This window comes from Lepidochelys kempii, chromosome 7 (assembly GCF_965140265.1).
Source record: "Lepidochelys kempii isolate rLepKem1 chromosome 7, rLepKem1.hap2, whole genome shotgun sequence".
Taxonomy (NCBI): domain Eukaryota; kingdom Metazoa; phylum Chordata; order Testudines; family Cheloniidae; genus Lepidochelys; species Lepidochelys kempii.
In genome coordinates this window covers 105737095-105749960 of record NC_133262.1, presented here as the reverse complement: position 1 = coordinate 105749960, position 12866 = coordinate 105737095, and the positions used below count along the sequence as shown (strand labels likewise).

At 41.5% G+C, this 12866-nt stretch overlaps 1 protein-coding gene across 1 annotated transcript in view; it reads right to left on the bottom strand.

Annotated features, from left to right (window-relative positions):
• Window positions 1-12866, bottom strand: part of CPXM2 (carboxypeptidase X, M14 family member 2) — a 103628-nt gene that overhangs the window by 51789 nt on the left and 38973 nt on the right. The window contains exon 4 of the mRNA XM_073354133.1: window positions 10348-10487. Within this exon, the coding sequence (XP_073210234.1) occupies window positions 10348-10487 (140 nt within the window). The remainder of the gene's footprint in view (window positions 1-10347; window positions 10488-12866) is intronic.

Sequence of the window (12866 nt, the reverse complement as noted above, 5' to 3'; positions counted from 1 at the left end):
AGCACACTCCCACTTTTTGTGCCAAGGTCAGTAATAAAAAGATTAAATAAGACTGGTCCCAAAACCGATCCCTGAGGAACTCCACGGGTAACCTCCCTCCAGCCTGACAGTTCACCTTTCAGTAGGACCCGCTGTAGTCTCCCTTTTAACCAATTCCTTATCCACCTTTCAATTTTCATATTGATCCCCATCTTTTCCAATTTAACTAATAATTCCCCATGTGGCACCATATCAAACGCCTTACTGAAATCTAGGTAAATTAGATCCACTGTGTTTCCTTTGTCTAAAAAATCTGTTACTTTCTCAAAGAAGGTGATCAGGTTGGTTTGGCACAATCTACCTTTTGTAAAGCCATGTTGTATTTTGTCCCATTTACCTCAATGTCCTTAACTACTTTCTCCTTCAAATTTTTTCCAAGACCTTGCATACTACAGATGTCAAACTAACAGGCCTGTAGTTACCTCGATCGCTTTATTTACCGTTCTTAAAAACAGGAACTATGTTAGCAATTCTCCAGTCATATGGTACAACCCCTGAGTTTACAGATTCATTAAAAATTCTTGCTAATGGGCTTGCAATTTCATGTGCCAATTCCTTTAATATTCTTGGATGAAGATTATCTGGGCCGCCTGATTTAGTCCCATTAAGCTGTTCGAGTTTGGCTTCTATCTCAGATATGGTAATGTAAGCAGAGTCAGAATGAGCTCTACCCTGACATTTGGTGGTGAGCTGTGGAAAAGGACTTCAGGGACTGATCTCATTTGCATGGGCACACTCACCCTGCCTAGCATGATGGACTGCTTGCCCAAATGGCCACTTTGGCTGCTGTGGGATCCCCAGTCTCTTTGTTATTGGGGCAGGAGTAATAAAGTGTTGTTATCCTAGTTAAGTGAATCAAGGACAGTAGAACTGTACTTGGTATTTTATGATGAAGGGACTCACCCTCAACTAAGTAGCACTCACTAGGCAAGGGACATGGATTCCAAAGCCCAGCAAATTGAGAGAAGCTGGGGACAGGCATGTGTACCTGGTAGTCTGGTTCCAAAACACCACTTTGACCCCCCCCCCCTCCACTGTGTAATAACCGAGCTAATTTTGACTCAGTTAGGAATCTTGTTAGGTGCTGCAGAGCTGAAATCACTGATTCCTAGTTCTAAGCATTAGACCTACTTTGGGCTAGTGGTTCTGAGTGTGCTAGCACTCCCCCCTTACTAACAGCTGAAATCACTAAAGAGCTGAACTCACTGAGAGCTGTGTTAAGAGGGGGAGGGCTAGCAGGATGGCTAGCAGCGTGGATAGTGGAGAGGCGCAGCTGGCGGTGAAGACTGCAGCAGAACCCCATGGAGAGGCCTGGTAATCAGAAGTCAACCCAACCAGCAGAGCATGTAAGATGTCCTCCATACCTTCCCCCCACTTCCACCCAGACTGGGAGGTAAACTCTGCAGATGAACTTCTGAACTCTGGGGGCTGCACTGACCAAGGACAGAAACCGTGGGTGGGGTGACTGTTGGATTGCTGGACTTAAGACCCGGAGGGGAAAAGGACACTGCCAAACTTACTTGGGGGTGGGTCTTTTGCTCATGGTTTGTGGTATGGATCCTGTTTGTGATGTTTTTCCCAACATAATGCCACATTGTTTCCCTCCTTTATTAAAAGGCTTTTGCTATATTCAGACTTGGTGCTTGCGAGAGGAGAAGTATTGCCTCTTAGAGGCGGCCTGGGGGGTGGTATGTAATTGTCCCAGGTCACTGGGTGGGGGCTCGAGCTGGTTTCACATTGTGTTATTGAAACGGAACCCCTAGATACTGAACCTGGCCCTTGGTGCTGCCAACTCTGATGGGCAGAAGGGTTACATATTGCTATCTGATCTCAGGCCAGGAAGTGGAATGACCTTCCTCGTGGTATTTGTAGATGTTTTATGTATACTTGTTTCAAAATGTTTCCATGTCATCTTTTAATTAAAAAATTGAAACAAATTTCAGTCAGAGGTCATCATCTTACTCTTCTCTATTGTGGCTATATGTCAGCATTGACAGAACTCTACCCTGTGCAAGTGTTTTACCTGTTGCTGTTCTAGTACCTCTTATCAGCCTCACTGCCTAAAGAAAGTTCTGTCCATGTCAAACTATGCTCCCCACCTACATGCTGCATGCTAGCTTAAATGTTCAAGAACACTCATCTTGGGACTGACAATTGCTTATTCTCTGACCACTGTCAGCTAGTGATTCAGTGAGCACCCTGAAAAATATTCTCAACGTATGTTACAAAGCCATAACAAAAAATATTTACAAACAATATGATGCTGTCTCCATCAATGGAACCTGATGCCCTATAAATAAAATTCAGAATAGGTAGACAGGACCACCTACCCTAGACCACCAGCTAAGTATCCTGAAGAGAACAGTGATTAAAGCATTCATTAAAATGGCCTCCAAGCTGTGTTGTGTGTCAAAGCTCCTCCCAGGATACAAGAACCAGAAAGTGACATTAATATAGGTACAAAATTTAAGTTAAATAAATAAATCAAGGGCATTCCACATTTAAGCTGGGGAAGGCTTGCTGTCTTTGGTCCAGATCTTTAGAGGTACTTGGGCACTGCTGCACTCAGCATTGCAACACTTAACTGATTTAGGAGCGTAAACCTTTCAAAAGGGATTTAGACACCTAAAGCTCACCAATTTTCCTAAGTGCCTAAATTCCTTTTGAAAATGAGGTTTACGCTCCTAAATCAGTTACTTGTTACAACACTAAGAGCACAAATGCCTAAATACCTTTAAAAATCTGGACTTTGTTCCTCCATTTAAAAATAAAACCAATTCAAACCATTATGTGGTTCCATTAAAACAGTATCATAGAAGATGCAATATCAGTGCTAGTTAATGCAAAACATCCTTTATTAAGAATAGAATGCACTGCCATAAATATATAATTAATCTGTGATTATGTCAACACTGGATTATTGATTGGGTTTATTTCTATGCATTGAATTTAATCATTTCCAGTGAAATTCTATTAGGCATGAAGGATCTACAACATGATTTCAATGATAGCTAGGACAATTCTTGCAGTGAGAGCTTATCAACTTCAAGAAAGCTGTCACAGTTTCCATAGTCATGGCACTGAGTGGGAGTCAGGATAAATAATAGTTTGTAATGGTATGATACATCATAAAAGCTCTTTGCATGTCAGTGCATAGGAGCTACTGATTTTTGCTATAGTATTTGGATAAAACATTGAGACATTTCCATTGAATTTATTAAAGTTTTATTGAAACATGTTTGCAGTCCCTGTATAAGATGTATCTATTGTTCTTGTGATGTAGCCAGTATTTGTAGCACTAACAGCTCATCCTACATTGAAACCAACATTATGCTATAATGTAGCTATTGTTTTTTTAAGTATAGTGCAGAACTGTGGTGTCCTGGAGATATGCAGTAAGTTGGGGTAACCGTTGATTGTGGAATGGTAACCACTGCACCATATCTGGATGCTGATACAGTTAGACTGACAGACTCGGTATTATCATCAAGTAAAACATACCCCCTGTGCTTTACATCCCAAGTACTGGAGGATAACGTGGTTGGTAATTAAGACAAGGTCCTGGCCCTGCCTGACATGGCTGCACAGTGGGAGCAGGGAGCCTGCACCTTTCACAAAAAGACTGCAACATCTGTGCTCAAGGAATTGCACTGGCTGCTGGTAGACCTGCTATCCCCTGGGTGCAGCTTGCTAAAAAGACTATGAGGAGAAGTGAGGAATAGGTGGACATATGGTACATACCACAGAGCTGTCTGGTGAATGAGGGGTGTGTGCTCTATCTTTTTAAAGGGAACATCACAAATTACTCTTACTCATGATGCAAATGGGAAGCTCTGAGGGTCACTATGATCCTCCAAGGCAGAATGTCTCTTTATTTCCCCACCAGCATGGTACAATGGTACTTGCGATGGGTAGTGTCTTAGAGGCACAATGTAGCCCTAAACATTTTTATTGCATTGACGACTATTGATTACTCACCAACATTATTAAATCGTTATGATCCCATTAACAAAATTCCCCAGCAGACTGAAAATTTCAGTGTGCAACAATTTAAAATGGCTGAATTACCAAACCCCCATGAAAAACAACCTTTACAATGGAAATAACTCATCTTTAAGTATTATATTCTGAATCTGTGCTGCACTATTGAATCCACAGTAGGTTAGCTCTTATTTTGAAAGGTAGGTCATCTGCTGTCAGTGCTGCATGCACACATTTAAAAGAGATCATATTTTTCACAACTTCCCATAAAAGAAAAGAGACGTCAAAAAGTACTGCTTCACTTTATAAATTAGCTGTTACTACTCAAGAAAGAGATCGTGGAGTCACCATGGATATTTTCTGAACACTTCAGTTCAGTGTGCAATGGAGGTCAAAAGGCTAACAGAATGTTAGGAACTATTAGAAAAGGGACAGAAAATATCGTAATGCTACTATATAAATCCATGGCATGCCTACACTTTGAATACTGTGTCCACTTCTGGTCTTTTGAAAGACTTTTGAAAGTATCTTGTCTCCTCATTGGTCATTTTGGTCAGCTGCCAGCGAGGTTACCTTTAGCTTCTTAACCCTTTACAGGTGAGAGGAGCTTTCCCCTGGCCAGGAGGGATTTCAAGGGGTTTACCCTTCCCTTTATATTTATGACAGATATGGAAGACTGTCTGTGCCTCCCTTATGGCTCCTTTACACTGGCAGAGTGGTGTTAAGAGGCTACATCAGCAGACAGAATAGGGGCCCTATGGCCTGGCCTCAAATATGTTCAGTTTACAACCCAGAAGAAGCTTTCTTCTGACTCCCAGCCTGTCAAGCTCATCATGGGGTTAGCAAAACAAAGCAAAAAGGATCCTCAAATACATCATAATCTGTATATACAGTATAAGGGGCTATATATTATTACAGAGCTAAAATTCACAGTCCCTACCCAGTCACATCAAGTTGAAAATACAGTAAAATACCAGATTAAAAAAATAAAATAAAAACCAAAACCTCAGCACAAAAGCACCTGAAAAATAAATTAGTCTTTAAAGCTTTTCTGAGCTGGTAATTTTTGAAGTATGTTGTTTCCTTTTTTAATCAGCAGGCCTTTAATATGACATGAAAGGAATTATTTTGGCAATACCTTATGTTTAAAAGGAATGATGTTCACAGGTTCAATCCTGCTCCCACTGAAGAGAACGGAAGTTTTGCCATTAACTCCAGCAGATTCAAGCAGTCCTCGGACTGCACACTTCTATTTAGACATGTTTTTCTATTCCTAGTACAAAAGATGTGCTAAATTACCCACAGATTGTTTGGGCAATGAGAGACAGACCTCCCTACGGCTTTTAGATAGTAACTTGGAAACTAGCAGCAATTCACATTTACCTCTCTTCTGCCAGAAAAGTGCATGTTTTAAATATCCTCATGTAATTTCTTCAAAAACATTCTGCACATTTTCAAAAGAATGCTTATGGTGTCCCACTCAGAATAGGGTTGAACAGTTGTGTAAAATGTGTGGTTCATAAAACACAAAGATACCTTGGCAGCAATGACTTTTTACACATTACACACTCTTCTAAGAATACTCAGCCACAACCCCCCTGTATCCCAAATAAAGCCCATAGCTAATATCATCCATTTCTCAGGAGAGGACTTCACATCCCTTTCTAAAAGGTTGCGTCACCCTGGCAACTTTCTTTTGTCTGAGAAGGCAGGCAAAATGGCTTTTCAAAGAGCCCTCGTTAATGGCTCTCTCTTAATCAGCTGATATTCATGCTGAAACAATGAAGCTGCTCCTCAAATTCATTACTCCCTTGGACATAGTCATACTCAACAACCCAGAAAGGGCTGGCATTCTATCCACTACCATATTGGTGCTTTGCACAGATCTCAACCCACATTTGTTACACTTTTGGGTTTCACACCACTTCAGGATAAAATCAGAAACCAGCCAGTTTCACTTGCAACTGGACCCAGCTTTGCTTGAGAGGTTGGCAAACTTTTGCAAAAGTTTTGACAAACCTCAGTAGTTTTTAGAGTTGATGATGATGAATTAAAGCAGGCAATTTTCATATGGCTTCAGACTACCTAACAATGCCTGCAGCATCTAAACAACTCTGTTCACTGAGTCCATGTGTTTATTTAATCACTGAAGGAAAAGGACTCATCAACATCGATGAAATCTCCTCCAGGGGTCCAATTTTGCCTTTCTCTGCTCAGAAACAAGTGTTCACTTGCTGCTGGGAAAAATGAGCAAGTCCCATAGTCAGGGATGGAGGGGAGGCATGAACAAGGTAACAGATTGCGTGGGAATAACCGAGGTGGAGCAATTCATGGCAATTACTTTAGGGGCAAGGGAGGGGACATGCTGAGAGCTGGTGATTTTGATACCGGTTTCTGGCAGCCTCTGTTCTCCTCTCCTCTCTGTTGCCTCTTTTCTTCTCCCACTCCCCATCTAATCTGTGTCCTTTGCTTCTCTCCATATGTCCTTTCATTCATTTCCCTTTCCTCCTTTTCTTTTGCCCCATTCCACCTTCAGTTTATCCCAATCTCACATGGCATTCCTTTCTGTATTTCTCATTCTCTCCACTCCTTCCCTCTTTTCTGTACCTTTTGTCACCCTTTTTAGAGTGAGTTGTTCCTTAGTGTTCTATTTCTCTGATTTTTACTTCCTTGCACTTTTACTTCCATGCTCATTCCTCCTCTCCTGCTTTCCTTTGATTTTTCTCTTCCTCCCCTTCTTCCCATCCCTTCATTTCTTCTCTTTTGTTATTTGGATTTTGTAAGTTTCTCTTCAGTTTTGCCTCACCTGTTGCTGCCACTGGTCTGTCACTTCAGACAAGGCATTACAGGGAGTAGGGCCTCCAGGTGAGTCACTGTGTACAAGGAATGTGCAGCAGAATGGGACTCACAAGAGAGGTACATTGAATGGTGATCCGATTCCCAGACATTTTGTGGTTCAAATAACAATGCTGATGTTGATAGGAATAGAATGGATTGGATTGTGATGAGGCAATAAATGGGACAAGGCAATGCTTTTCATATTCCACCCAGTAAGTGTCCAAGCATGCTCTTCACTTCATCCATTGTTTTTTTTTCCCCTGGAGAAGAATGAACTTGAATGCTCTCCATGATATGCCCTTTAGGCCAAAACCTGTTTCTATGAACAAAACTGTTTCCATAAACGAACTAGAAGGGCTTTATCCCTAGGAACTGTTTGTATGGACTTGATCACCAATGAATCCAGGCTTCAGCTGCCGCTACTGGGTATAAAGGACAAGCAGTTGCTTCCATTAATTACACAAGCTTTGGAGCCACTGCATGCATGCTATGAATAGGCTCATTGGCCATGATCCCATCCTCCCCCGTCCCCACCAATATTCCTGCTCTTCAGTGAGTGGCAAAGACCTTTGTGCTGCCACACGCCATGGGGTGTGGAGATCAGGGCCAGCTCTAGGCACCAGCGAACCAAGCAGGTGCCTGGGGCAGCAAATGTAAAGGGGCAGCAGGATGTCGGGCTCTGGGACGGCAATCCGCCCGCAGTGGTGGCGGGAATTTGGAAGTCACTCTGTCACAGAGCGTTTCGCACTTGGCGGCAATTCCGCGGAGGGGACGTGACTCTTCTTCAGTCGCTGGCAGCAATTTGGCGGCAGCACCATCACTCCACCTCCATGTTCAGTGGGCAGGATTCCACCTCCCCATTCGGCTGCAAGGTTTTTTTTTTTTTGCCGCTTGGGGCAGCAAAAACGCTGGAGCCGGCCCTGGCGGAGATGGCCCTCTGCACATGCCCTCTGCTTTTGAGGAAAAGTTAGGGTGACCAGATGTCCTGATTTTATAGGGACAGTCCCAATATTTGGGGCTTTATATTATATAGGTGCCTATTACCCCCAACCCCTGATTTTTCACACTTGTTGTCTGGTCACCCTAGGATATGTGTACTGTTTCTTTAAATCTATAGCAGGTTCTAACCTAGGCAGAAGCTCTGCAGTGAAGCACAGAGAATAGCTTTGGAGTTAATTTTTTTTCTTGTTGTAATAAAGTTCCATGTTCAGTGTTAAGAGAAAGTGACTTCTTCTGTAATTCTTTATTACTGTAACATGACAGCCCACACCCTCGAAACATGGCATTTCTAGAGAGATTCCAGACTTGTATTCCTGTGTAAACGGGGTGGGGGAAGAGTCCAGCATTTGAATTTTATTTCCAACAGCACAGAGCACTAACTAAACTTGATCTGATCAGTTCCTTGACCCAGTGATAACCTGTCTGATTGGAAGGAGCTAGTATATTTTGGTGCCTTGAGGTTTTTTTCTCACTGGTAAACTCTCCAAGGTTTGAATCAAGTCTCCCACTGGCTAGCAAGTTTGGCTATCTTTTCCTTTAACAGAGCATAACTCAGCAAATGGGTATTCCCTGGCTCTCTTTGCCAACATGTGTTCTCATTCGAATAAGGAATATTCCTTGTGTCTTTTTTTTTAATTAAAAATGGGACACTACCTCAGGTGATACAACAGCATCTTCTTATATAGACCTTTGGGCAATAAATAGCCACTTTGGCTGCCCTCCCAGTCAACAGCAGCAAGGAACCAGGGAAGAGAGTCAAGTCTACAAATCCCCTTCCCACCTACCTACATCAGACCAGTGAGCAGCCACTCTGGGACAACAGGCCACACAGCCCACCCAAACCACGATGAGGCCCATCACCCTGCCAGAAGCGGCTACTAGGGTAGACTGTAAAAGGCCATTAAACCACCTGAAGTCCTACAGCCATTATTGCAGGCAGCAGAAAAGAGAACTTTCACCTTCTGATATCGCCAAATGTTCCCAGTACTAGACTTTCTCCTTTTGACTCTAACATCTGCTTCTATCACTTCCCCTGCTGATGTACCTCACTCCCCTACCCATCATCCATCATATACTTCTCCCTCACCATCTCTATTTTTATCCTCCCTTTCTATCACGTTCTATCCACCTTCTCTTTCCCCCATTAACTCATCATTAGCACCCCCATTTCCCTATTCCCTTTTTACCACTCTTACTTGCTAGAACAAACAAGGAGGAAGGAAGGAAAGTAGACACACATTAAAGGGTACAGTCATTTAGAAAGAATAAAAATATTTAAAAACAAAACTTAACAACCTGACATCACTGTGGGCCAGATTTTCACAAGAGAGTTCAGCATCCAGAAGTTCAGATGGTGACATCTACAGTCAGATTAAGAGAGCACTGCATGTAACATGCTGAAGTGTTCTCAAAATCTGGACACCTATTTTGGTGCCTACATGAGTGTGTTTGAAAATTCAAGACCTATGTGTTCAGAACTAGCCAAAGCAATCCCATAATATTAGTCACTTTTATCCTTCCTCTCCTTAAATCCCACTTGTCAGTCATCCCTCCTAGTCAATCATCTATTCTGAAGCTAAGCCCTTCAGAGCTAGTACCGCCCCTCACACTTGCTCTCTGTGGTGCCACACGCATTTGTGATGAATAAATGATAGCTAGCAACAACATAATATTTTCTTCCTGATGCAACAAATAAAACCAAGAAAAAAATATATACTGAGAACCCTGTACTAGTTCAGCTTTCAGATAAACTTGCATGACATAGCAGATGTACATTCATCTGGACAAAGATTTACACCATCTCTTTTAGATCATTTAAAATGTATTCGCAAAAAGAAAAGGAGGACTTGTGGCACCTTAGAGATTAACAAATTTATTTGAGCATAAGCTTTCATGAGCTACTGCTCACTTCATCGGATGCATTCCGTGGAAAAACCATCCGATGAAGTGAGCTGTAGCTCACAAAAGCTTATGCTCAAATAAATTGGTTAGTCTCTAAGGTGCCACGAGTACTCCTTTTCTTTTTGCGAATACAGAGTAACACGGCTGCTACTCTGAAACCTGTTAAAATTGTATTGCGTTTTTCTGAAAACCATAAAAGCATTGTATATAATGGATAATTATTAAATATTGGAAAACAGACAGGAAACTTAATATCAGCAAATTGCACACTGGTTTAGATAATCGTACTTGGGTACACAGGGTTACTCATCACTTAAGTGGTAATGATGAGGGTTATCAAAGTGTGTTGTCCTGCTTTATTGACATGTGTAGTTTAAGGGTGTGGTAATTTGCTACCTTCAGATTAGTTTTCCATGTACACAATACTGTATAAACAGCATGCATTTTATCTTTTTTCTGTTTAATTGCTTGCTCTAACTATTATCATGTCCCATCATCTCTTCTTTTTCTCTTTCTTTCTTGAGAAAAAATGAACAAATTTAGATCCAAACTTTAGAATCATAGACAGCAAAATAAGCATGTACTTACAACCAGAGAGAGTTTCTTCCTTGTGTGATAATGCCAGTGAACTTTGTTAGCCTTCGAGCATCTAGTTCAATCCACTGGTATGGGTCATTTCGTCCTGCACACCAAGCACCATCATAAAAATCATTTTCATTAACACCTGCCTGAAAAGAAGACAAAGCTGTCTTCATAAATCATCATTGACAACTCAAAAGCCTTTCATGGAAAAAATAAGAGAACATGAAATCATCATTCATTCCATTCCTTCTTTTGGTTACACAGATGTTCTAAGACTCTGATGGAGTTCCCCTTCTCAGGACCTATATACATTGGGAAAGAAAACATCATGGCCAAAGTGGAAAAATATTCTAAAATCATTTAAAAAGCCAAGATCCTGAAATACAAATTTAATTTAGGGTTGACTGGCCTGATTTTGAACAGGGCTTCAACCCAACCTACCTTTCTGTGCCAGCAGTCTCAGAAAGTCTCTGTCCAGCACAAATTACCCATGAAGTCTTCTGAGCTGTGCAAATGTCTCTGTGATAGACTGACTCATTTAGAGGAAAGACTCCCCTGCTGTGGAACCCTTGCCTTCTCCTCCTAAAGTAGTTTTGGAGAACAGATAGTTCATGCAAATGGGATCAACACATTCCACTACTTCTGATTCACAGGGACATTCATCTCCATCACTGGGGACATCCAGGCCTCACAACTAGTCAGGGTCAGAGATTATATCAGAATTTAGGAATACCTGATGCCTCATCCTGCACGTAAACCACTAACCATAAATGTCTCACACTTACTGTATTCTGCCAATAAATAACAAACATACAGTTTCCCAACTTTTTCAAATAAGGAGGAATGACTCAGAACTGGCCATATAAAATCCAGATGAATGCAACTGAATCTGAAGAAATTGCAATTAAGCAATAACTACCTGATCACAAAAAGAAAAGGAGGACTTGTGGCACCTTAGAGACTAACAAATTTATTTGAGCATAAGCTTTCGTGAGTGACAGCTCACTTCATCGGATGCATTCAGTGGAAAATACAGTGGGGAGATTTATTTACACAGAGAACATGAAACAATGGGTGTTACCACACACACTGTAACGAGAGCGATCAAGTAAGGTGAGCTATTACCAGCAAGGGGTGGGGGGAACCTTTTGTAGTGATAATCAAGGTGGGCCATTTCCAGCAGTTGACAAGAACGTCTGAGGAACAGTGAGGGGGGGAGGCAGGGGGGCCAGAATAAACATGGGGAAATAGTTTTACTTTGTGTAATCACCCATCCACTCCCAGTCTTTATTCAAGCCTAAGTTAATTATATCCAGTTTCCAAATTAATTCCAATTCGGCAGTCTCTCGTTGGAGTCTGTTTTTGGAGTTTTTTTGTTGAAGAATTGCCACTTTTACGTCTGTAACCGAGTGACCAGAAAGATTGAAGTGTTCTCCGACTGGTTTTTGAATGTTATCATTCTTGACGTCTGATCTGTGTCCATTTATTCTTTTACGTAGAGACTGTCCAGTTTGGCCAGGGTACATGGCAGAGGGGCTATGTACTAACACAGCTCCTCCTCTGAAACCTACCTGATCACAGGCCATCTCCTGGGAAATTATGGCCAGCCGCAATGTAATTATGTGTGGAGGCACTCTGTAGTAAGCCCCTGTGAATACCCTGCACCCAGGTGGTTATTACTATTATAAAGGACAGAGGCTCTTTGCTTTGTTCATAGCCACTACACAGAGGCTTTTTAACACTTTTGTACCTCCTCCTTACTCTGTTTTACAGAAGTTATAAAGTGGACTTCTTTGCGGTCATGGCAATTCCAAGAATGGCTCACGAACAGTTTGTAATGCTTGGTATCTCCCAAATAACTCCCAAGAGCTAGCCAGAGAGACTTTATAAATATGTATTAAAGATAAACAGGATAAAACATAAACAATGAGGAGTCCTTGTGTCACCTTAGAGACTAACAAATTTATATGGGCATAAATTTTTATGGGCTAAAACCCACTTCATCAGATACATGGAGTGGAAAATACAGTAGCAGGTAGGTATACACAGTACATGAAAAGATGGGAGTTGCCTTACCAAGTGTGGGGGGGGGGTCAGTGCTAACGAGACAACTCAATTAACATTAGGATACCAAGGGAGGAAAAATCACTTTTGTAATGGTAATGAGGGTGGCCCATTCCAAACAGTTGACAAGAAGGTGTGAGTAACAGTAGGGAGAAATTAGTATGGGGAAATGTACTGTGTATAATGTGTGTAGTATGGGGAAATGTACTCTGCATACACATACACAAACTCCCATGTAAAATATTTACATCAATTTAAACTTCCATGTACTTAATTAAGGGAGTTAAGGGATTAGAATTATGATTTAAGCATGGCCAAAAGTGTAATTTTTCAAGAGCTCATTTTTAAGCATGGATTCAGTAAATTTATAACTAGGAGGATGAAGGGATTAGTGGAAGCAGGGGAGAAGATGGGCTAAAAATCAACCAAAGTATTAAATCAGGCGATTTTAGTCTTTTAAT